This window comes from Ciona intestinalis, chromosome 7 (genome assembly GCF_000224145.3).
Source record: "Ciona intestinalis chromosome 7, KH, whole genome shotgun sequence".
Taxonomy (NCBI): domain Eukaryota; kingdom Metazoa; phylum Chordata; class Ascidiacea; order Phlebobranchia; family Cionidae; genus Ciona; species Ciona intestinalis.
The window spans coordinates 1712857-1738225 of NC_020172.2; the positions used below are offsets into that span (position 1 = coordinate 1712857).

Below are 25369 nucleotides of genomic sequence, written 5' to 3' on the forward strand. Positions count from 1 at the left end.
TGTGCAATTGTTTTATCCAAATCTTGTCTGCCACACACTAGTATGAAACTATTACAGGCAACACAGCCTAATAACCGCATTTAATCTGCCCACTAGGCCAAACCAATTAAATTGTTTTAGTCTTGATTTGTTTCGATTAAGTGTGGTTTACTGTATTATCATTGTGAGATATAATGTGCTATCCAGTGGCGCAGCTAGAAAACAAAATAAGGGGGGGGGGGGTTTAAATAAAAAAAAATTTGGGGGGAGTTTAAAAGGGGAGGTCACGACCCCCGAAACCCCACTGGCTGCTCCACGTGCTATTTCTTGCTCATGTTGCAGTTATTTTCTCAAAGTTTTTTATTTCTTAATTCTGTATTTTTCCATTCCCCCAGCATGGTTGTCGCGGGTTACAAGCGCCCACTCGTCGATGGAGATCTGTGGAAGTTAAACGATACCGACCAATCGGAAAACATCGCAAAACATTTTCTACGAAACTGGAATGCAGAGAAAGCAAAAGCTGAGTATGTTGTGTATATGTTAAATGAATTACTTACATAAAACACGTTGGAAATTTAAATACATATTACCGGGCTTGTTTAAAGCAATATTGATATAGATAGCTAAGTCTACTGGCTTTTCTCTTTTTCTTTAAATTGAATAATGTGAAATCCTATTTTGTCGGATGGGGATCAATAGTAAAGAGGTTTATAATACAAAAGCTTTTTGTACATTGTTGTTTGAGATAAAGAGCATATTTTGTGGAAGCATCCAAGCGTGGAAAATATAGTACACACTGTTTGAATGCAAACAGAAAATGGCGCGAAAACGTTATTTGCTAAGCAAACAAAGACGCTAAATTTAGAAGATTCAAAGTAGAAGATTATTGATCTGTTTTAACTGGATAACAATTTATTAAACATTGACGTCCTCTTCTATTGATAGAATATGCTTGATGTGTGTACTGTGAGCTGCTCACTGTTCTGCACAAAATATGTATTCTATTAAAACGCACTAAAGTATGCTTAGTATGTATGAATGAAACTGAACAATGGTGGGGAATGTTTTTCACTGTTGAGGAAGGTTTTGAATGTAAAAATGAATGTAACTTACTTTATTCAAGCGTGCCTGGCAAACGACAGTTTTTATAACACAGGTGTTCTGTTTACATGTTACCAAGTATGTTACTTCGTGGGTGCATATTTTTTGGGATTTTTTATGTGTGACTGATAATTTGGACAACCCATTAGTGACCACTGGGTTGGAGCAATTGCAATTAAGTGTTTTGGACACAAACACCCACAATGGTAGAGGCGATGAGCCTTAAACCTATTACCTCTGGGTTACAGGCAGGCGTGCTACCAACTGTGCTTGGCGCCAGTTCTGCCACAGTTTGAATGATCATTGGGTTTAGCTTGTAAAATACTAATCAACATGACTTCTAGTTACGATAGTGTTTGTATCAGTAAAAATTTGGTGTTTGGTTTCATGGTGGTTAAGCATTTTTATCCTAACCTAAGGATTCCTGGTTTGATGGGTATGTGTCCTTGGACAGGACACTTAGCACACATTTCTCAAACCCAGTGATCACTAATGGGTGTTGGGGGTCCAAACTTTGGCCCAAGTAATAAGTTTCATGGCGTGGCAGGCTGTAGCACCTTGAACCTTGTTTTAAATATGATTGTATTCCTAATAGTGAAATGATAATTTACAGACAATGCAAAGCAGCAAAGTCAACACACAGTCACGTGAATAGTGACAACAAAGAAGAAGCTGTGTTTATTAAAGATCCAAAAAGTAATATAATGGTTCAAATTCAAATTTGTTAACTGTTGTACAATTTTCAGTATAACTTTTTTCCTTGATGCATATTTTTTAAAGTAGTATAAGCAAATCACTCTTTGTAAGATATTTTAAATATCCAGAAAAGAAATGTGTGAAAGCATCATTAGGACTTGCTATGGTGAAAACATTTGGACCTTTCTTCCTCATCAGCTCTGTGCTCAAAATCTTTTACGATGTTCTTGCATTTGTCAGCCCACAACTGCTAAGGTAGATGTCTTTGTTGCTGTGTGGTTTGAATGGCAGGTTTTAACTGGGTTATATAACTTGCACCCTTTTAAAAATATTTAAAGTGTTTGTATGTAAGTTTTATTAAATTTATTCTATCAACGTTTTTAAGCATACATAAAATAAATGTACGTTGTAATGTTTTATATTACCAATGTTTGGTCCACCATCTAGCAAGACATTTTTATGGTATAATACAACAAATTAAACATAGAATACCATTAAAAAAACTAAAGGAAAAAGAGGGTAGGCTAACCTTGTTTCTAATGCTATGTGATCAAAATGCAATGGAATAAAGTATTCCAACAAGCTGTTGTAAACAGTAAAAACAAACACATTTTTGGTTGTTATAAATATTTCTGGAAATTCTTTACATCATAGAACATATGCATTATTATATAATAACAAAAAACAAAAAGATGATTTTGAATTTTCCATTTTGCCTGGTAAAAAAAAACAAAAAAATGATTTTAAGTCTTCCCTTATGCCTAACTAGTACCAACAGCAGCAAAAAAACTTTTGTTTTACTTAACCTGTTTTTTTCCTGGAATATTTGGCGAAGTATCTGTTTGAATTACTTACATTGTTATTGTGTAAACAACATAACAATATTTAACAATGCTATATAGTTTAATTCACCTTGGGGTTTTGTTTTAATTTTAACACATTACTTTTTTACTAATTTTACCATTGAATCTTAAATCCTAACTTATGTTCCAGCTCATTGATCACATTCACAACAGCTGACTACGCTCCTATGTGGCAAGGCTACTTGCTTGCAGTTGGAATGTTCTTTACAGCATTAATACAAAGTGTGATCCTACAGCAATACTTTCATATATGTTTTGTGGTGGGCATGAGGCTTAGGTCGGCGATCGTGTCTGCTATCTACAGAAAGGTGGGAATTTTAATTAAACCAAAAAACGATCTGGTGCTACAAAAACGTAACAAATAAAAATTAAGTCTAATCCTATAAGAAAAAATATATTTCCCCTAAATGGCGTCCTCAGTCTCTTATTCCAATAGAAAAAGAAACCAAAAATGGGTGGTCACTAATGGATTGTCCAGATTGTTATCCACACATAAAAAAAATGGAAAATGTTCCCAAAAATAGTCACCCATAAAGTAACATGCTTGGTAACTCGTAAGCTGGCACGGGGTGTATGAAACAGATTACAGAACACTCGTGTTATAACGACTGTTGTTTTCCGGCCATGCAAGGATAAAGTAAAAAGTTCCAACAATTTGATCAACAATATTGTATTGACTGATATTTTGTGCCAACTAATGTGTTGCATTATCTTTTAGATCCAATTAATCAATTTCTTTTTATCTTAAACTCATCCCTCCCACCCAGGCATTACTTTTATCAAATGCAGCACGCAAGGAGAGCACAGTTGGAGAAGTTGTAAACTTGATGTCAGTTGACGCTCAGAGGTTCATGGACCTCATGTCATACCTTAATGTTGTTTGGTCTGGTAAGTTTAATATTCTCATAAAAAAATTGTATTTATGGTTAGGGAATTTATTTTTTTCTATTTAATGTTAGTTGTTTGTGACCATGGAACATTTTTTTCTGTTTTTTTTCATTTCAAGTTTTTTACTGCTTAATAATTAGGGCTCGATTAAAAGAAATGTTTTGTTCAATCTAAGACACTCTTTTTACCTTTTTCCTAAAGAAATATTTTCACTATACCCAAACCTAAATGCAAATAAAAGTCCTTAAAAACTGAATGCCAGCATTACATTAACAAGCAGTCATATATTTTATTTTATTTTCCACCTACAAATTCCAGGTCCTTTCCAAATCATACTTGCTTTGTATTTCTTATGGAAAATACTTGGACCATCAGTATTAGCGGGATTAGCTGTGATGATTCTTCTTATTCCTGTTAATGGATTCATTGCTGCAAAAGCTAGAGCTCTCCAGGTAACTAACATACTTTCGCATCAACATATATTAAATATTAAATATTTTAGTTAAGTTCAGTTCAGTTTTAAGTTCAAAGGGTTTTGACTTAAACTCAGTTCACACAACCACAAAACCACCTTTAATGCATATGCTTTGTTGTGTGGCAACAATAAAACATATTCAAGTTCTTTTCCAAATGATTGGTTTTATTAGTTTTAAAATTAAAAAAATATATATATATATATATAACGTAAGTCCTAAGACCTAAATAGTGATAGTGATATTTGCATTTATTAAGCATAGATGGCCCTATATTACCTTGAAGTTGTTTTACACATGCACTAAAAAGTTTTCTAATTACGATATTTTGAATTCTAAGTAAAATATTCTTCTGTCCAAATAATTTTACAATTAAGTAGTGTATTAGATCTTACATAAGATTAAATGTGGTTTGAAATTGCCAGGTAAAACAAATGAAACACAAAGATGAACGGATCAAACTCATGAATGAGATCTTGAATGGAATTAAAGTGTTGAAGATGTATGCATGGGAGATGTCATTTAAAGTATGTGGACACTTGTTATTCAATCATATGGTAGAGTGGGGAAAGATGGGACACTTTTTCATTCTATTTTTTCGTCTCATTTGGTAGTTAACAAAAAATATTCAATGAATTATAAAACGGTATTCTCACCATCTCACAACTCCCATAGTTCGTTGTTAATTGTTTAAAACACGATCAGGATATTCAGATATTACATGCTTAAGGTGTCCCATCTTCCCCCACCGTACTCTATTACAAAAACTTAATAAACAACATTATATGGAATACTTTTATTTTGGAGCAATTTCACACAATTTTAGATAAATTAACTTTTCCTGCACATAACTCGTAGTTTTAATTTAATGTCAAATTCCAGGATAAGGTTACGGATATAAGAAACAAAGAATTAAAGGAACTGCGGAAAGCTGCTTATTTAAATGCTGCATCCTCATTCACCTTTGTGTGTGCTCCTTTCCTGGTGAGAAACTAAATTTAAATTTGCTCACCCGTTTGACATGCTCGTAAATTTAAGTTTTAAATATGTTTTTTTTCTACTATTTTTTCTTAAGTTTTATGTAATTCATCAGATTTTGGTTGGTTTTTATTTTGAAAATATTTATTTGTATTTGTCAACTTTAGATTTGTACTTTTTTATATTTTCATTGCAATGATAGATTTAATAAAATACTGTGTTTTGTTAATTTTTCATTTCTAAACCTTTTTTATAGAACAGTTATTTTTGTTAATACCCATTTTTAAAACCACAATTCCCATTCACAGGTGTCTTTGACAACCTTTGCAGTGTACGTTCTATCTGATGATCAAAATGTACTCGACGCACAAAAAGCCTTTGTGTCGTTATCTCTTTTCAACATCCTTAGATTTCCACTCATGATGCTGCCAATGGTTGTCACTTCACTTGTGCAGGTAAGCTAGAACTTCACATTTTTCTAATTTAGTAAGATTAGATTTTACTTTATTTAGGCAAAGGCGCTTGCATTGTAACCAAAGGATACCAGGTTCAATGCTCAATACTGTTATCTATACTGGCACATATATCCTTAGAAGTTGCTCTAACCCAGTGGTCACTGAATCACTAATGAGTTGTAGCATGTAATTTGTTGAACACTGCTTAAATCTTAGTCTTTATGTCATACTACGCTGTACGACCTTACCCATGCAGAATAGCATAATATTCAAGTACCAAGGGTGTTATAAACATTATTTAAATTATCATGTTAATAATACTTTTTCTATTCTGTGTGAGTTAGGTCCCGCTGTGTAAGCACGCCATGGGTTTAAAGATTTAGGACAGAATTGGCTCATTGCCTCACAAAAATAATAATTTACTTTTTCAATTGTTTTCAATGGTATCGTATTGTTCTGTGAACTCTTCCATTGTTCCGGATGTTGCTCCTAACCCTCTTCTTCCTCCAGGCCAGCGTGAGTCTTCAACGACTCGAATCTTTCCTCAATAACGAGGAGCTCGACAGATCCAACGTGGATCGTAGTTTCATCTCCGATGATGTCATCCAAGTGGAACAGGGATCGTTCAAATGGGATGGAGATGAGGAAGAAGATGTATTGCACAAGTAGGTCATCTTTTTTAAGCAAAAATTTTAAAATTTTAGCAAAATAAACAGCAACTTGAACTTGCCAAAATTTTATCATAATAAAAAATTATTCTTATGACATTTTAAATAAAAATATCTTAAAAAAGATTTGCAAATACTTTTAAAAAAGGTATCAAGCACCCTTTATTTTTAGTTCGTTCAATTGTTATCATGTTTGGTGTTATATAATGCTGTTATTACTCGCTTCCAAGAAGTAATGTACAAGTCTTCTGGTATAAAATAGTTTAATTCTGTGATAAAATGTATGTTTTCGACCAGAAGCAGTATTGGCTTCTATACCGTCAAGTCTAATTATTTTTTTTTTTCTAGTATTTCTATGACCGTTCCTGACGGGTCACTAGTGGCAGTAGTGGGTCAGGTAGGATGTGGAAAGTCCTCGCTTATGTCGGCTTTGTTGGGAGATATGGAGAAAATTGATGGATCTGTTTCTGTTAAGGTACATTGTGTTTGTGTGCGGGTAACTGAATTTTTTATAAAAAATAAACTGCAAAACATAATTTAATCTCAAAATTTACAGTCTGGAGCGATTTAACCCTATGATGAAATGTGATGCAGTTAAATTCTTCTATTTTAACAGTAAACTATAGTTAATTTTTCATTCAAGAATTTTTCTACACTCTACACTTTTAATATTCCACTTTATGATACTGAGTATTTTTATTGGTTATTATATACTTATTGTTTAAAAATTGAAACGTACAGTTAAAAAGAATCTGTTATATTTATTCTTTGTTGAGTTTCTTGTATAATCCGTGAATTAACCTTTGTTTTAATCTAAAAAAAATTTTAATGACCCTTTCATCATTATAACAATTTACAAACAATAAACATGTTAATATACAAGCATAGTTTCTTAGATTATGTTGTAAAAAAATACTTTGCTTGGTAAATATTAATATATTTATAATTTTTGTAAATATTATAAGCTTATTTGGGTCTTTATCATTCATAATTATAATAAACAATGAATAGTTTACCATACATGCTTACTTAACCCTACATGGATATTTATATTAACAAACAAACTTCACAGGGATCTGTAGCTTACGTACCTCAACAACCATGGATACAAAACCTAACCGTGCGCGACAACATTACATTTGGCAAATCACTCAACGTATGCAAGTACCAAGATACTGTTGAAGCTTGTGAACTTAAATCTGACTTTGAAATGTTGCCTGCTGGTGATCAGACCGAAATTGGAGAAAGGGTAAGTTAGGTGTGGTTGGTTAGTTAGTTTTTATTAGTTCATGTTCAATTACATGTCATACATTTGAATAGTTTATTTACTTCTCAATTAAATTACGATCTGAAACCCCTTACAAATAGGTAACAGAAAAGTTTTATAAAGTAATAACATCTGTTGTTGCCTTCAAATTTTTGTTTGTCAAGTATTAACATATGATTTTTTAATGATTGTAATTGTGTGTTTTCAAATTTTAAGTATGCGGCTTAAATAATTTTTTTGTACTCAGGGAATCAATTTATCTGGTGGACAAAAACAGAGAGTTGCAATCGCAAGGGCAGTTTATCAAGATGCTGATGTAGGTTGCTATTTCTATTCAATTCACCCGCGCTTCTCTATAAAAAGCTGTTGAATATTTTGTGAATCTCTGCTTCTATCTACTAACAAGTTTGATTTGTCTCAGTATATTTTACTCAAATACAATGTCACTTTTGTTTTTTTGCCTAAAACACATCTTTGCCTTTAATTACATTTTAATTACTTTACGTAGTACATCACTTTTTTATAATTTAAAGTGCTTCTAACAAATCCTAAAAATCCCAATACTTACTTGTCATTTCAAACATATATATATATATCAAATTACAGATTGTATCATCTATCCTATGCTGTTTATTAATAGTAATATTACACACAACCTTACACAGATATATTTGTTTGATGACCCACTGAGTGCCGTAGATTCTCATGTTGGTAAGAACATATTCGACAACGTACTTGGGCCTCGTGGATGCTTGAAAAAGAAGGTTTATATATATGATGTTTATGTTAACATAGATTTTCTTTGTATAATGCTTTAAATGAAATAAATTGTGTAAAAAGGGAATAAATTGATAAAAATTAATAAATTATATCACTTCAACTTCATAACTGGGAAGCTAGGTAGTAACTCTCTTAATATAAAAGTATGCTGTTTAAAAACAATCCAGTTTTTGCGAGTTATCAAAAGGCCAGTGGTGGTGGTACAGTTTCTTTCGCACAAACCCTCATTTTATATATCTCTTACGTTGAGTTTTTTTTACATTTTTGAGGTTAAAGCTTTTAAAATGTTTATTTTTAACCAGACACGAGTGTTGGTCACCCACGGACTTGCTTTCTTACCTCAAGTTGACAAAATATTTGTGTTGGTTAATGGAAGAATATCAGAGGTGTGTGGAACTCACTTTGATGCATTTAATGCTTAATTTTATTGATTTTAATGAGAAAAATTTTGAGACTTGGCCCATTGTTCTAGAACACACCAGTTACTATGTTGTATTATCTTTTTTGTATAGGTATGGTCATATGATGCACACTATAGGGCATGAGATTTGGGCCAGAATTGGTTTTTGTCACCCGGGAAACCATTTACACTGCGTTGTATTTGTAGGTGGGCGATTATTACGAGTTGATTGAAAAAGACGGAGCATTTGCCGAGTTTCTTCGTAATTACGCGATTAATGAAGATGATGATGAGTATAAGGAGGGAGATCCAACAGGTGTGCGTTGTTATGTTAACTTATATTCATAGTAAAGGTCAAAGGGGTTAGGTGTTAAAAGTGCTTGAACACACATATAATAAATACACAATAAAGTTTTGTATTTGGGTTAACATTTTGTAAATCTATTTTTTAATATAAATTATAAAAAATTTGTGTTCAGTTTTATCGATGACATCTGATATTTATTCCATTCCTGATAATGTGGATGAAGATTTAGAGTTGAATGAAATGCCAGCTGAAGATGCAAGGAAGAAGTTTGTGAGGTCACCACTTCAGTTTGTCCTTTTGTCAATTTGTAGCAAATATATATAGGAGGCTTGGTGTCTGTGACAGTATGAATTTTACCAATTGTATGGGTAATGGGCCTAAGGTTATTTTGGGGGTAATGGGCCTAAGGGTAATGTTATTAAGGTTATTGTATGGGAAATGGGTCAATCCTGGCCTAAACACCAGGTCCCATATGGTGCTACTCTGCACGACCTCACCCACATAGAATGGAAGATAATTGTAAACTCCACTTGTTTCTGATTTTAAAATTATATACAGTGACTGGAATTTTATGGAAATTGTAAATACCAAGTGTATATTATATATATAATACTGTATTATTATTATTATGTAGGCTACAGTAAAATGACTAAACTAACCAAACAGCATGAGTATCCTGCATTAACTTGTTTTATAAGGTGTTGTATATTGTTACATAAACTTATATTTTAAAGTTTCTAGCTTTTATTTAACTTTAACTTTTCCTTGATATCCAGACAGCAAAGTCGACAGTTAATGGCCCAACAGCCCGTTGGACCTACATGTAAGTACATCCCATTAAAGAAGAAACTAAAAGAAGAAAAATCTTGTCAACTTCCACCTGATAAGAAAGAAGAAAACAAGCTTATTCAATCGGAAAAAGCTGAAACCGGCAGTGTAAGTTTACATTTCTGTTTCATTTAGTAATCTAATACTTATATACCACATATGTACTTCTTTAATATTTGCTTAATTATTTGCATTTTAATCATTTTTTGTTTAAAACAGTTTTTATATCTCTAATAGTTCATAGCTGTTTCAATCATCTAATTATAACTTTTTATCAAGTAGGGTGGGGGAAGATAGGACACTTTTTTGTTCTATTTTTTCATCCTATTTGGTAGTAAACAAACATTCAAAGAATTAAAAAAACGTTTCCCCTGGACTCTCATAGACTGTTGTTAATTGTTTAAACCACGATTAGAATGTTTGGATATAATGTGCTAAAGCTGTCTTGTCTTTGCCCGCTCTACTATATATAAATATACATATATAGTGTGTTAGCAATTTATATACATAGTGTTGGCCCATTCTCTACCAGTGAGTTTTCTATGGCACAGAAAAGTTTATCAGAATAAACTCGTAGTAATGAAATTCTAACTTATATTATTCTACCTTATATTAATCAACTAAATTTCATATTTTAACTTATATTAATTAACTCTTTGCATTAAACTGTACCTCACGCAGGTTAAACTGTCAGTATTCATTTCCTACATGAACTCCATCGGATTTTTTCTTTGTTTCCTCATCTGTGCCTTCTTCATCTTACAAAATGGAGCGCAAATTTATTCCAATATCTGGCTTTCAGGTTACCATTAAACAATTGTTTTTTTTGCACTTATGTTTACATTGTAGAGTTTCAAAGTGTGATCTATTTGCAGAAGCATATACAAAAATTGATTCTCATATTTTTAGCCTACGCATGCTAACTTTTCATTTTACAAAAAAAGTATCAAAACACTGAAAAATATAATTTAGGTTCAAAATTAATGCACTTTTATAGTTTTAAGCAACAGAATACTAAAAGTAACAGAAAGTGTCATATGAATAAGCTTAATTTATAACAAATAACAAATTTGCAGTACAAAAATTGACCAATAACAAAACTTATAAAAAAATAACAAAATTATAACAAACAATTTAAAAAATAACAAATTTATAAAAAAATCACAAAACAAAAATTGACCAATAAAAAAATTTCTAAAGAATAACATTTTTACCTTCTAGAATGGAGCAATGATCCATTGAATCCAGATGGAACACAGAATGGAACAGAAATAAGGTTGGCAGTGTATGGAGGTTTAGGACTTGTACAAGGTATGTATTATATATATATATATATATATACTCAAAAGTTTGTATCCCAGTTATCATGTTTTTCTTTATAATGGAACAAAGCTGTGTTTTAATAAAAAAACAGCCACTTGTATTTTTATCATCATAGTTTTTTTTTGTTTTATAACTTTTTGTTTGTGTCAATTATGTTGATCACTTTAACAAAGATATATATTTATTTTTAAACCTGCTATGCACAAAGACTTTTTTAAATGCATATTTATCTCTTTCATCATCCAGCCAGATAGTTACTTTCATGAAGGCTTGCGAACTGTACAAGATTGCAAAACCTTTATTGTTGTTAACCATTTCAATTCACAGCAATATTTGTAATGGCTTCCTCATTCACGTTGACATATGGGTCTGTGGCTGCAGCAGCTCTCCTTCATTATAGCATGCTACAGCGAGTTTTCAGAGCTCCCATGTCATATTTCGACACTACACCTCTTGGTCGTGTCATAAACAGATTCAGGTCTGTACGTTAGCCTCTCTGCGGTTGGAAAAAATAATTGCAAAAAAATCAAAATCGATAATTGTTAAAAAAAGAAAAAAATCAAAATTCAAAAATGCGGAAAAAAATTTTAATTGACAATTAACAAAAAAATTTAGGCCTGGAAATAATTCTTTAAAAAAGAAAGAAATCAAAGCTAAATTTTAATTTTCCCCTTGTAACTACAGTAAGGACGTGTATCTTGTGGATGAAGTTATTCCACGAACATTTAATGCATTCATGTCAACATTGATCAAAGCACTTGGTACATTTGGTGTAATCATCTACAGTACTCCTGTATTTGCATCCATAGTGGTTCCACTACTGCTGCTATATTACTTTGTTCAGGTTCATATCCCTAACTTTGTTGGTTTTTTGTGAGTCCAATGGCTGGTTTGTCAACAGAATAGACAGATAGGAAAGTATAAATTAAGTGAAAGTTTGCAGAAAAAATATATTTTAGAATCCAAAAGGTTTTAGCCAGCCCAGAAACAGAGTAACCAAATGTCCAGGTTTTGGGTTTATATTCATGCTTTTATCAGTTTGCATTGTTCAAATGACTTGGTTAATTTAATCGCTTTGCAAATTTGTTTTCTATATTTGACGCTTGATGCGACTGGCTTCCAAATATCGTTGTTTATGGTAAAAAGTTTTGTTGTCAAATCTCTTGTCTCACGTTATTTTGCTGATACTGGATCATTGATACCTACTGCTTCAGTGTTGAGTTCATACATATATCTGTTCTATGCTTACTTTGCTTTGGCTGGATTGTGAGCAATTACATCATTAATGTAATTTTATCTAAACTGCCTTCTGCTGCAAAACAGAGTTTTTTAAAAGGCTCTTTTTGGTGAGTAGGTTCGTCATTTTCCACAGGTTTAATTGTGGTTGTTGAATCAATCATATTATACGTTGGAGCTCTCGGAGCATCTCGTGTCCTCCATGAAACCATGCTCCATCATCTGCTCCTTGCTCCGGTGAGGTTCTTTGATCAAACTCCGATTGGAAGGATCATAAATCGATGCAGCAAAGATGTGGATGTGATGGATAACTTATTGATAAGGTCAAATTAGTTACAAAATATTTTTTTAACTTAAAAATTCAAAACAAAAAAAGTTTGAGTTAAAAATGCCTTAAAATTTACATTTATTGTTTTTTCTGCAGAATTATTTCGATGTTCCTCAGTTGTTTCTTTAAAGTTCTTGGCACACTGTTTGTTATATGTTATGCCACTCCACTGTTCACTTTTGCACTGTTCCCTATACTACTGCTGTACTATGGTGTCCAGGTAAGTGCATGGCTTATAGATGCTTAATTATTTTAACATTTGCCATTAAAATTAATTGCAATGCTGTAGTTAGTGTAGTGTAATAATTTGCACACCTTTTGAATAATAATGGCTAAAATTAATATTCCTATTTTAATTGCTTATTTTGTTATAAGCTGCATGTTGGGGTACAGCTTGCATTATAAAGGTTACTTGGTCAAAATACACAGGAAAAATTGCATAACACTAACATGGCAGATTTCCATGGTAAATATGTGTCTTGATAAAATGCCGCTGTCTATTTCAAGGCTTGCATTCATAATTTTTCAATCAGCACTTATATAGAGTTGCATCATACTGCCAATCACAGCCAAATCTTACGAATTTTAAAATCAGCAGTAATATCTGAATAATTTGAAAAGTTAACTAGTACAGATAGACTATTGGTATTAAAAGATTTCTAAAGTTAAGCAAGGTGAAAAACCACTATTTAATATATATATGGTTATAGTCTCTATATCTCAGCATATCATGCAGTAATCTAATACATGGTAGCTGCCAGTGATTTTTTTGAACGCGTTTTAATTCTTTTCACTAATTGTTTCAATACTAACCTGGATTTGAAAACTTCTTCCTTATTGTTGGAAATTGTAATGATCTTACTACTGCATGTTGTTTTAAAATCTTAATTATTAATTTTAAAACAATAAAATTAATTGTACATATATTGCACCTGCCTGTTATTCCGTGTTGCTAATTTCAAAAGTTTTGTTAAAAATTTTAAATTATTTTTCGATTGCTGTGTTTTTCAATTTTTATTTAATTTTTGTTTATTTTTGCACAGGTGCTTCATGGCGGGCTTTTCATTCTTTTGTTTTGTGTTTCCTTTGTATTTATTTTGTTCAGTTTTAAGAACTTTGAAACCTGGTGCTTATGGTGGCTTGGTAATTTAAATTGGTTTGTTTTATTTTCTGGGTGGTTTCAAAACATGCTTTTAAATTCTCTGTTTTATTTGTTTTATTTTCATTTGTATTGAAAGTTGGCATATTCTACTCTTATATTCATGCAAGGTGTTGCTTTTCTTGCTGTTTTATTTATTTATTTTGTTGAGCTGTAGCAATGTATATTATCAGATTATCTTCACTGGATAGAATACAGTTGTAGTAAGTAACAGACATGTAGCATACAGTGCTTGCTTGTAGACATGCATATCTATGGGTGCTAGGAGCTGTGTTTGTTTTAGAGAAATAAATGCAACCAGCCACCAAAGAAATCAAGATTTATTGGACTCACAATAATGTAAATTATTATATTGTATTTAATTGTGTGTGTATATCAGTGACATTAAAACCAAATGCTGAATAAATATCCGTAGTTTAAATTTTACAATAAAAGAAAAAAATTGATATCTTTAGCATTTGGTTTTAAATTTGATTAAGTTTAAATTAACCAAAGTATATTTTCCGCACAGCGATTCTATGTATGTACTTCCCGTCAATTAAAACGACTTGAATCGATCAGCAGATCTCCAATATATTCTCACTTTGGTGAAAGTATAACAGGTCAGTTGGAACTCTGCAGATCCTACATTTTTTACAGTTTACATTACAAATGTCTTCTTTATAAAAAAAACAACACTTTAACCCAAAAGAAACTTCATAATATATTATGTACCATTAGTAACCCCTGTATAACTCCACAGTTTACCGTTTTAATTTCATACCAGGCGCCAGCACCATTAGAGCATACGGTCTCCAGAAAAGTTTTATTAAACAGAATGAAAACCTTGTTGATGTCAACCAGATGGCTTACTATCCAAATATTGTGTCAAACAGGTACAACAATTTACGTTATTTGGTAACTCTATTTACTTGAGACTTACTTTTCATGTATGTAACATTTAAAAAAACTGGAAACTCTGAAATAATATGATGCAAACCTTTATAATGATTTTGTTTTAAACTATATGTGACTAATCTGCGTTGGTAGTTTTCTTAGCAGTATCTAATAGGCAACTGCGATAATTAAAACTTCAAACTGCCCTCGTTTATTTCTTAAATACAATGCAAGAATAAAATACATTTAACAGTAACCAATAATAGCAATACTCCGATATTTCTCAAGTCTTATTATTTGTTATTCATTACCAGGTGGTTGGCTCTTCGATTGGAATTAGTTGGAAATTTCATTGTTTTGTTCGCCGCTATATTTGCTGTGGCTGGCAGAGATACATTGGATGCTGGGATCGTTGGTTTGTCTGTTTCATATGCTATGCAGGTGATAATGTGGCAGTGTTTGTTAAAATACATGATGTGTATGATATATTCATAAAATTCTTGCCGTGTTATTATTATTGCCATCTATATTAGTTGTAAAACAATTTAGTTGAAATATTTAAAATTTTGTGATGTGATTTATAATTTTTTCAGTAAGTTATATGACAGTTGTTTATCCTTACATAGTAGGGCAACGACAATTGTTATAAAACTGATGTTCTTTTTCGCACACCTCATGTCTGCTTAAAATATGTAACTCTAAGGGTAATTTATTATTTTATGTGTGAAAATCAAGCTAATAGAAACCACTGGGTTGGAGTAATATCTGTTTAAGTGACTTACCCAAAGACACAAAACTTTTACATTCCGTACTTTTGTATATTATATGTGGAAGTTCTTTTTTGAAAACTGTTTTTTTTTTCTCCAGATCACCCAAACACTTAACTGGATGGTTCGTCAATCAAGCGAGTTGGAAACAAATATTGTTGCTGTAGAGAGAGTGCAGGAATATTCCAATGTAGAACAAGAGGTATAGTTGGGCGTGTCATGTTGTTCGAAAGAAATATGTTGTTCTAATAATATTTAACAGACAATTATTTTTTTCTTGATGCGAAATTTCAGAAAAAAGTTATGCTTGTTCGACCAAAACTGATATTATTTTAAAATATATTGCACTATTTTTCACTGCTGTACATGTTTATATGACAGTTGAACCAAAGTAAAAATTGAAAACTTAAGAATACCTTAGTAACCCCTTTTTTTTACCCTCTTTAACGACTATCGTCATGCTGTTGATTCCCTTCTCTTTGTTGTTTAAATATTTTGAACTTCACTAAGGTGTGTAACAAAACACTTGTGTTATAACAACTGTCTTGCCCAACCACACAACCGTAAATATAAATCCATTCATTCACTATTAATTGCAAAATGATAATTATAATGTTATGTTGTATATAACATTATAATATATAGGCACTGTATATATATAGGCACCGCTAGTTATTAAGGATGAGACGCCTGATAAAGACTGGCCATCAATTGGTGGGATTAAGTTTGAGGATTACAGCACAAGGTACAGATCGGAACTCGATCTCGTGGTCAAAAATATCAACGCTGATATTAAAGGGGGCGAAAAGGTAAGATGAAATCAAAATTTTGCGAATTTGAATTTGAATATTCTGTAGGACTTTGTGTATAAAAGTATTATTAGATAAAAATCTTTTAATTAAGCAAATGTATAATTATTTGTGTACTGTATGCTAGTATGTATATTGTATACACCATGCATGTTTGTACCAATATGTTACTCAATAAAAATAAGGTTAAATGGGTTTACAGTATAAACCGTAATGGGTGCCTACAATGTACATTGTAATGGCTTAATATTCATTATGTAAACTTTATCAGTGATTGTTGGATTTGTACACAGAAAGTAAGCAAACATTTTGCTTGCAAAAGTAAGCAACTTGGTAGCTGAAGGAATAATACACATTATATGTATGTTTATTTTAAACTTTAAATATTACACTTGTTTTCACGCTGGTTAATACAGTCTGTATAAAAAGTTAAAACAACAATACCAAAAAAATGCCAGGAGAGGCGCTTTTAGAAAATCAATTTAATAAAAATGATTTCCACAGATTGGGATTGTAGGCAGGACAGGAGCAGGAAAATCATCTTTAACATTAGCTTTGTTCCGAATCATTGAATCTGCTGATGGATGTATCACTATTGATGGGAAAAATATTTCAAAGATGGGACTCCAGGACCTCAGATCAAAGTTATCCATCATACCACAGGTATTGGGTCAGATCATGTTTGTATGTACAATGTATCACCCACAATTGACCTCTTTAAATATTAATTTTAGCAACTTTTGTTAAATTAATGTCACATTTTTACATATACCCAAATTTGGACCTAGCATTAGTTGTTTTCAAGAGTAAATACTGCGAACTTTTAGATCTGTCGTGTTCTTGTGTTTGTATTGGGATACAGAATAACAGAATAAAAACTAAGGCGAGCACACTAACATGTATAGGTCACTTAATTACGACATAGCGATACAATTAATAATGAACCACGCTGATTGCGACAAAAGTTGGTCAATGTATTTCTTCTCAACATAATTTAATCATTGGATGTTGAAACAATATAATGATTCTCTCCTCCCTAGGATCCTGTCCTCTTCTCGGGATCACTCCGGATGAATCTTGATCCATTTGATTCTTACTCCGATGATGAATTATGGGATGCATTGGAACATTCTCATCTCAAAAACTTTGTTTTAAATCTTCCTCTTAAACTTGAACATGAAGTAACTGAGGGAGGGGAGAACCTGAGGTGCTTGCTTGTTTGTTTATTATAATTTAAACACTTTTTTGAACTGCTTGAAAATTGAAACACATTTGTAAGGTATAGGAATGGGTTTGTTTAGGTCATGAAATATATATATCTTTTTAAAAAAGTGTTTATTTATTTTTTTACTCAGTTAACTTTTAATAAAAACAATGGTCAAAAATATGTATGATTTATCTTATCCTTTGTATTCGGAAAGATAAAATAGAGCACAAGGGAAAAGATAGCAAAAATACCTGTGGCATTACAGAAAAATCATGACTCAAAACGAACCTTGTCTGAAGTATTTCTGTAGTTTTATATTTTTTTATTATATTTTCCAGTGTTGGTCAACGCCAGTTGGTTTGTCTCGCTCGTGCTTTGCTCAGGAAATCCAAGATTCTCGTTCTTGATGAAGCAACTGCTGCAGTTGATCTTGAAACTGATGATCTTATTCAGGTAAAAATGTGCTTTAACTAATGGATGTATGGTTGATTGTTTAGGGATGCATGAATTGTAGTGACATGTCATCCGAATTTTTGAAGAAGGGGTAATATTATATGTATTAGCACCCTAGTTTACATCTTAAAATAGGTTTCACCCTGCTGTTGGGTGTTTATTCAAACAAACATAGCAAAATATTGCATTTACCACCTACATCAATAAAGTTACCTACGTGGATAAAATTAAGTGATCACCATAAATGGAAGGGTTGCCATTTTAAATAAAAAAACTTAAAATTTGAAGGTAGAAGTTTGTAAATGGCCTTTTATATTACCAGCTTTGGTTTGTTGTCAATAAATGGTTTGTCTTAGATTTTAAGCTTTGAATTGTCAGCATGCATTAGATTTGTAGGAATTTTAACTGATTCAATACTAATGCTAAATATAAGAGTCAGATAGCAGTTCAGTATAAGTTGCACACCTCTGTTACAAGCAGGTTTCCACCATGTTTAAACCACACAAACAACCCACACATTGATTAATTATGGTTTAGTTTAACATGCAGCACACTACACTTCATTGTATTTTACATTATTATTTTATTGTAATTTACATTATTTTCTTTGTTGTATTTACATTATTATTTTGTATTGTATTTTACAATATTATTTTATTTTACTTTATTATTTTATTGTACTTTATTATTATTATTATTATTATTGTTTCAGGCAACCATCCGTGTTCAGTTTGCTGAATGCACAACTTTCACAATTGCTCACAGACTTAATACCATCATGGATAGTACAAGGTAAAAGCATTTAGACAGCAATGGACTGAATAATTATTGTGAATAAATTAGCAATCCTACAGCTTTCAAATAATATCAACAGCATTACTTACACGTCATAGGCTTACGTTTTCCCACACACTATGGACCTGTTTGTTCTTAAATTTACTATTACCTATAGCCCAAGTTATAATTCATTTGTGTTTTGTAACAGTAATGGTAACATTACAGTCTCAGTTTTTGCTTTTAAAATTAACTCAAACAATTAATCCGTTTAAATAGTAATATACGCACACCCTTTTAATGGAAATGCATCAATTTTGAGTTTAATGCCTTCATGAATATTGCCATTGCTTTTATATTTTTAAACCAAACCAATGCATTAAATCTATATATTTACTGTTTTAATTCACATAGAGTTAAAATAAAAACATTTTCTTTTCAGGGTTCTTGTATTGGATGCTGGAAAGGTTGCTGAGTTTGATTCTCCAATCAATTTACTTAAATCCAAGGGAATTTTCTACAGCATGGCAAAAGACGCTGGATTAGCGTGAGCGCAAACAACGCGAAACCGGAGTCTTAACTTGTCGAACAAAGGGATAATGATATCTCCTAATGTAAATAGACCCAACCCATTCTCAGTATAACATTTTAACTTGTATATAGGTACCTTAGTTCCTTACACAGCTGATGTATTCAAATAGTTCCATAATTTAAGGTGCGATCCATTAACTTTAATGTTCCGAGTAGAATTCCATGTAACTGGTGGTATGGTAATATAGAATGGTTGCTGCTACACGCTTACACCTCTGTTTATTATGTAAATTAAGTAACCTACCTCACTACTATCAAATAACACAATGAAGCAGTTCCTATTTTGTTCCACTGCTACAGTTTAAAGTGTTTCGAATGTGGTGCGAATGGAACATTTTTTGAAGACCTTAATAGTTAAATGTGCTAGGATTAGGTGCTCAATTTCATTGCTTTTCTTTCTGTGTGGGGGAATTTGAATACACCAAGCACATTGCATATGTTGATTTAATTAGCATCTTTAAGACACAAGGATACAGCACTATTTACTTTTATACTAAAAAATTAAATGAAAGTTGAAGTGCACAATTTAAGTCAACATAACAAGTTAACAACATATATATATAAAAAAGACAAAAGTAAAACAGTATAAAATGTAGAAACATGATAAAAAATAGTTGAATAGGTAATCCTTTATGGTATTGCTATATCGAACCGCTTTATGTTATCCAATCGTTTAAGTGCTTCTTTGCTTTGAACTTGTTTTCCCAATCGTTTAAGTGCTCTTTTGATAGTCTTCCACGGAACAAAATGCACCAGAGTTGAACATTGGTGATCTACATCATCGCCCCTTGTCACCATGCCAAATACCTTTCCATCTTTAGTAATTCCAGGTGCTCCAGAGAATCCAGGCTGGATTTAGAACCAATTAAAACACATTCATTTCTGCCATAAATAGTTAACAGCACCACATAAAGAGCGATTTTAAAATTTAAAAAAATGCAGAAATGAATTAACCTGAATTTGAATACTGCACTCAATGAAAATTTTATCTTTCATCTGTCGACTAGGATTGCTCACATTTCCATGGTGAACGGCACTCCAAATTTCAGGGTGACATGTGCCAATAACTTTGATTTCAGTATCACAATTAAGCTCAAAGTTGTCATCACACAATTGCAGTGGCTCAAATTTGTCATAATTTTCCCTTTCCTATCAAAAATAATTAAACTTTAAAGTTTTTAAAAAATTAAAAAATAATACTGTACGCTTTAAAAGTCGAGTTTAAACATTCTTTTGCCCTACTGTTATAGTTTTTAACACGTTACAGACATTATATTATTGTTTAAAAATTAGTATTGTTTGAACGATAATGGGTACTGTTCAAACAAGTGCAAATGATTGAATTTTGAATATATTTTCCACATCCTATCTTGTTATCAGTATATTATATTTGAATAAACCCTGAGGTATTATAAACTATTGAATTAAAAGCAAATATTTCAAAGTTTGGCAATAAAAACATACAAAACTACAATGTGGGGGAAGATGGGACAAAAAAGAAATATTTTTGTATTATTGCAACTTGCAGTTAACTTCTAGTTTTTTGCCATGCAAACTTTATATGTATATATTTTTAAAATGATATTTACTGGTTGTTTTTTTTTTTTATTTGAAATTAAAGTCATATTGACCCCTGACTATATATTCCTAGTGTTTATATCTTAGTTTTTTTTACAAAACTAAAACTAGTTCTATGAGGCAAAATCAAACTGTACGAAATGTTCAAGGTTGTTTTATGAATCTATGAAACTAGTTTAATCTTTCACACTCGCAAACTAAAAAATTTTATCGGCTTTATTATGATTCATTCAAAATTAGCACCTCACTATTTAGCATTTTTTTACCCGTTCAAAAAAATACTGTTTTTATTTAACAAATTTTTGATATTTAACAACAGTAGTCAGCTTTGACACGCATTTTATAAAGTCGTCATAATATACTGTCGATCAATTCTGTAACATTATTTTTCTTATTAATATTAAACAGGGGTTCATAAAAAGAAAATTTTAAAAAAGTCTCGTTTGACTAAGTGTCCCATCTTTCTTCACCCTACTATATGATTTTTGCCTACCAATAATAAGATGGCAACGTCTTCGTCTTCATCAAGTAGAACTGTCGCTACTTTTCTCTTCTTCTCAAACCAAATTTTATTTTCAATAACCAGGTCAGTCATAGGAACTTCTTTGTAAACCTGTGATGTTAAACTATTAATTCAGTATTTTATCAAGTTATTAAACTACCATAATACTAGTAAACTACCTCTTTTCCTGAAGCAACATCTACCTCTTTTTCCCCAGCAATTACCTCTTTTTCCCCAGCAACATGTTTGGCTGTTAAAACACAGGTGCAGAGATGGTGCTTGACTTCCTCTTTCACCTTGTTATTGTAATTAATAACAAATCCACTTCCCAGAAACTGTCTACTTTTGGATATGGGAAGTAATTTATTAATCAGGAAGAATATGGAAATATATTGTATGTAAAGCAACCATATTTATATGAACAAGTTTATTTTTTTGTTTTGGCAAATGACACAATAAAATATCAAGGGTAATATACTAATATATAATAAGTAAAGCTTACTCCCCCTTCCATATCATTACTACTGATTGTTTGTTGTTGTGAGTGATAGTGCTGCTCTTTTTGTTTAGAATAGGGACATCACTGCTTGTGGTGCTATTATTAAAAGACTTTTCCACTAATTGATTAATACCATTTTTAGTAGTTTCTGGTAAAAATAGGTCATTTCGCGGCTGAACTGAAAAATAAAACGGTAAATATGTTTCTATTAATTTTGTTGCTGGGTGAAACATTCGGAATAAACTATACATACTTTTTTCAGTTTCACCAAATTCCAGTGGAAGAAGACTATGAGAAACTTGGGGATTGTAGCTCGAATTATGCTCCATAAACTTCAAAAATGTTTCCATTTTCGCCACAACTCTTGTTAGATCTTTAACTGTGCCTCCAAGACAACTAACTGTTTTCTTTAGATCCTTAACTTGTTCTGTCAGATGTTTAACTGCCTGCGGCAAAGCACAACATGCTTCACAATTACTTCCTTTACTAACATTCTGTTTTTCAGGAACTTTTTTGTTTTCTTGTTCGGTTGAATCGTAATCAATATTCTCTGATATTATTTGATCATTGTCATTTTTTTTTGAGGGGGCATTCATATCCAAACTTAACAGAGGGTTAAAAAAGTTAGAATTTGTAACATTCACAGTCTACTATATATCTTCTTTGTCTGAGTAAATTCAGTGGTCGCAGACGGTTCTATGTAAATTTTTCTTCATTGGGAAACTCCCTGTTTCGTGAATATTAAAACGAAAAAAATCTAAATATTTTGAATTATTTTTTCCTTGTGCACGAAATAACACAACTTTTAGGTATGTTAGCTGGCACTACCAGCGTGAAGTTTGTTTGTAAAGTCCTGAGTAAAGGATCTATCTAAAAGTGCAAAAATGAAACCTAGAAAAATGTTGGCATGTGTACTATATACGGGTCCTACTAAAACACGCCCGGTGCGGGCCCGGTGGGGAAAATTTGGATCTTATGTGCTAAAGGATCGTGTTTTAAACAATTAACAACAGTCTATGGGAGTCGTGAGGACACAGTTTTATAATTCTTTGAATGTTCTTTGCTTACTACCAAATGGGACGAGAAATAGAATGAAAAGGTGTCCCAATCTTACCCCACCCCTAATAAACAAAATTCAACGAAATAAACTGTTGCTATAAATGCAGTTCATTATGTAGATGTGTACAACGAAACAAACGTCGTACATCCATAATCAAAGTTATTAATTAAAAACCTCAACTCGGGGGTCTCATTAGGCTAAAAATAAAAAAATCTGTATACACGCATCACATTTTGGTGGATCGTGCATAGGGAAAGCTCCCTTTTCACGAAATACTCACCGGGCCCCCCACCGGGCGTGTTTTAGTATGACTCGTAACACCGGGTCCTCACCGGGTCCCACCGGGCCCCGCACTGGGCGTGTTTTAGTATATTTTTTTCACCGGGCCCCACCGGGCCCCGCCGGGCGTGTTTTAGTAGGACCGCTATATACTATAAATACTTTGGTAACCCATTCGTGTGCACTTTGGGATTTTCCCGTAACTGGTGTAGGCTTGAAACAAGCATAAAACATATTCCCGTAATTTTCCCGTAACTGGTGTAGGCTTGAAACAAGCATAAAACATATTCCCGTAATTTTCCCGTAACTGGTGTAGGCTTGAAACAAGCATAAAACATATTCCCGTAATATTCCCGTAACTGTAATATGCTTAAAACTACAGAAATAAAAAAGAGTAGAACGCGCAACTTCCCAAAAGCGTGATATATTCTTTTTTCTATTTACGTGACCGCCAACTCCGTCCCCATTTCGCTTCGTCTCTATTGTAAAAGATAGGCGCATAGCATGGCATGGTTATAGAGGGCGCCATGGCGCATAGTATTTTTGGAAGGTTTTAGCTGTTTATTTTAATAACCACACCAACTATTCAAGTTTAGTAGGCCAGTTTAGTTATTTAGTAAGTTAACGCTTACAGTTTAACACTTGTTTAGGAAATTTAATTATTTAAAAAAATAATTAAAAATTTCAAACAAATGGTTTGTTAGAAATATATATATATATATATTAGAAAATAGTTGTTTTACACTATAACTTTAAATTAAGTCAAAAAACGAAATAAAACGTCATAGACTCCTACATAAAACGTCATAGACTCCATTGACTATACAATAGTAAACGGGAACGACCCGCAATAGAAAGAGAATATATCATGCTCTCTCCTTTGCCGACATTGAATGAATGAATGAATGAATGAATGAATGAATGAATGAATGAATGAATGAATGAATGAATGAATGTAACTTACTTTATCCTCGCGTGGCCGGAAAACGACAGTCGTTATCACACGGGTTTAACACCTCGTGCCAGCTTACGAGTTGCCATGTATGTTACTTTGTAGATGAATATTTTTTTTGGATTTTTTCATTTTTTATGTATGTGTGTATGGCTGATAATAACTGGTAAATACCTAAAACAAGCATAAAACACATTCCCGTAATTGGTGTAGGCTTAAAACAAGCATAAAACACATTCCCGTCACCTTCCCGTAACTGGTAAATACCTAAAACAAGCATAAAACATATTCCCGTAATTTTCCCGTAACTGTTATATGCTTAAAACACATTCCCGTAACCTTTCCGTAACTGGAAAATACCTTAAACAAGCATAAAACACATTCCCGTAATTGGTGTAGGCTTAAAACAAGCTTAAAACACATCCCCGTAAGTTCCCGTATTCCCGTAAATTAGTTTGCAGTTTTTCCCGTCTTTTCCGTATTCCCGCAAATTAGATTGCGACATGATAGAGGGCGCCATGGATTATAGAGGGCGCCATGGATTGCGATCACAGAAATAAAAACGAGTAGAACGCGCAACTTTCCAAAACCGTGATACATTCTTTTTTCTATTTTCGTGACCGCCAACTCCGTCCCCATTTCGCTTGTCTCCATTGTAAAGATAGGCGCACAGTGAATNTAGGAGGTTTTAAATGTTTATTGTAAAAACTACACTAACTATTCCTCTTTATTAGGCCAGTTTAGTTTTTGGTAGGTTAACGCTTACCCTTTAGCGCTTGTTTGGGAAAATTAATTATTTTATAAATTTAATTAAAAACGTTTAAACAAACGGTTTATTGGAAATATAGATATGTCTGGAAATATTTATTTTTCCCTATAAACTTAAATTAAGTAAAAAAAAACGAAGAAAAACTACATAAAACGCCCTGACTTCCATTGACTACTATAGTAAACGGGAACGAGTCGTGGAAAAGAGAGAGTGTATCAGCTCTCTCCTTTACCGACATTAGAGATGCGCGTTCTATTCACAGAAATAAAAAAGAATAGAAGGCGCATCTCCAATGTCGGCAAAGGAGAGAGCACGATACACTCTCTCTCTTTCGCGGGTCGTTCCCGTTTACTATTGTAGTCAATGGAGTCGATGACGTTTTGTGTACTTTTTCTTCGTTTTTTGACTTAATTTAAAGTTATTGTGTAAAAAAACTATTTTCTAATATATATATATTTCTAAAAAAACGTTTGTTTGAAATTTTTAATTAATTTTTTTTAAATAATTAAATTTCCTAAACAAGT

General features: G+C 32.2%; 3 protein-coding genes across 4 annotated transcripts in view; 2 read left to right on the forward strand and 1 right to left on the reverse strand.

The window, feature by feature from the left end:
• LOC108949596 (multidrug resistance-associated protein 1-like) overlaps positions 1 to 71 on the forward strand; it is a 5320-nt gene extending 5249 nt beyond the window's left edge. The window contains exon 5 of the mRNA XM_018812367.2: positions 58 to 71. Within this exon, the coding sequence (XP_018667912.1) occupies positions 58 to 71 (14 nt within the window). The remainder of the gene's footprint in view (positions 1 to 57) is intronic.
• A 280-nt stretch (positions 72 to 351) lies between these two features.
• LOC100185468 (multidrug resistance-associated protein 1-like) overlaps positions 352 to 25369 on the forward strand; it is a 25573-nt gene continuing 555 nt past the window's right edge. The window contains exons 1-32 of one of the 2 annotated variants that reach the window (XR_003396047.1): positions 352 to 503; positions 1694 to 1776; positions 1905 to 2031; positions 2770 to 2947; positions 3407 to 3527; positions 3846 to 3979; positions 4426 to 4527; positions 4883 to 4984; positions 5287 to 5433; positions 5944 to 6098; positions 6450 to 6576; positions 7174 to 7350; positions 7616 to 7684; positions 8034 to 8132; positions 8451 to 8534; positions 8756 to 8864; positions 9028 to 9130; positions 9632 to 9791; positions 10365 to 10485; positions 10905 to 10994; positions 12379 to 12565; positions 12667 to 12790; positions 14241 to 14331; positions 14496 to 14604; positions 14920 to 15046; positions 15473 to 15574; positions 16035 to 16181; positions 16686 to 16844; positions 17222 to 17388; positions 17727 to 17841; positions 18554 to 18633; positions 19058 to 19233. Coding sequence is in view for 1 of the 2 variants with exons in the window: in XM_026835217.1 (XP_026691018.1) it covers positions 376 to 503; positions 1694 to 1776; positions 1905 to 2031; positions 2770 to 2947; positions 3407 to 3527; positions 3846 to 3979; positions 4426 to 4527; positions 4883 to 4984; positions 5287 to 5433; positions 5944 to 6098; positions 6450 to 6576; positions 7174 to 7350; positions 7616 to 7684; positions 8034 to 8132; positions 8451 to 8534; positions 8756 to 8864; positions 9028 to 9130; positions 9632 to 9791; positions 10365 to 10485; positions 10905 to 10994; positions 11334 to 11484; positions 11691 to 11850; positions 14241 to 14331; positions 14496 to 14604; positions 14920 to 15046; positions 15473 to 15574; positions 16035 to 16181; positions 16686 to 16844; positions 17222 to 17388; positions 17727 to 17841; positions 18554 to 18633; positions 19058 to 19166 (3933 nt within the window). In the remaining variant the exon portion in view is untranslated. Of the gene's footprint in view, positions 504 to 1693; positions 1777 to 1904; positions 2032 to 2769; positions 2948 to 3406; positions 3528 to 3845; positions 3980 to 4425; positions 4528 to 4882; positions 4985 to 5286; positions 5434 to 5943; positions 6099 to 6449; positions 6577 to 7173; positions 7351 to 7615; positions 7685 to 8033; positions 8133 to 8450; positions 8535 to 8755; positions 8865 to 9027; positions 9131 to 9631; positions 9792 to 10364; positions 10486 to 10904; positions 10995 to 11333; positions 11485 to 11690; positions 11851 to 12378; positions 12566 to 12666; positions 12791 to 14240; positions 14332 to 14495; positions 14605 to 14919; positions 15047 to 15472; positions 15575 to 16034; positions 16182 to 16685; positions 16845 to 17221; positions 17389 to 17726; positions 17842 to 18553; positions 18634 to 19057; positions 19642 to 25369 lie in introns of those variants that run through there. The other variant, XM_026835217.1, reaches the window with a different exon arrangement.
• On the reverse strand, positions 19837 to 22629 carry LOC104265842. Its single transcript, XM_018812368.2, has 6 exons — positions 22039 to 22629; positions 21789 to 21963; positions 21466 to 21625; positions 21278 to 21397; positions 20161 to 20355; positions 19837 to 20055 (listed from the first exon to the last, which is right to left on the reverse strand). The coding sequence occupies exons 1-6, from the start codon at positions 22379 to 22381 to the stop codon at positions 19837 to 19839; spliced, it is 1212 nt and encodes a 403-aa protein (XP_018667913.1). The 5' UTR covers positions 22382 to 22629.

Bases quoted from the DNA above. Each gene is read 5' to 3' on its own strand.
- LOC104265842 (XM_018812368.2), bottom strand. From the start codon at position 22,381: ATGAATGCCCCCTCAAAAAAAAATGACAATGATCAAATAATATCAGAG. The intron at 21,398-21,465 runs GTAGTTTACTAG...TTAACATCACAG, and splicing joins ATGTTGCTTCAGGAAAAGAG to GTTTACAAAGAAGTTCCTAT. The intron at 20,356-21,277 runs GTAGGCAAAAAT...TATTTTTGATAG, and splicing joins ACGTTGCCATCTTATTATTG to GAAAGGGAAAATTATGACAA.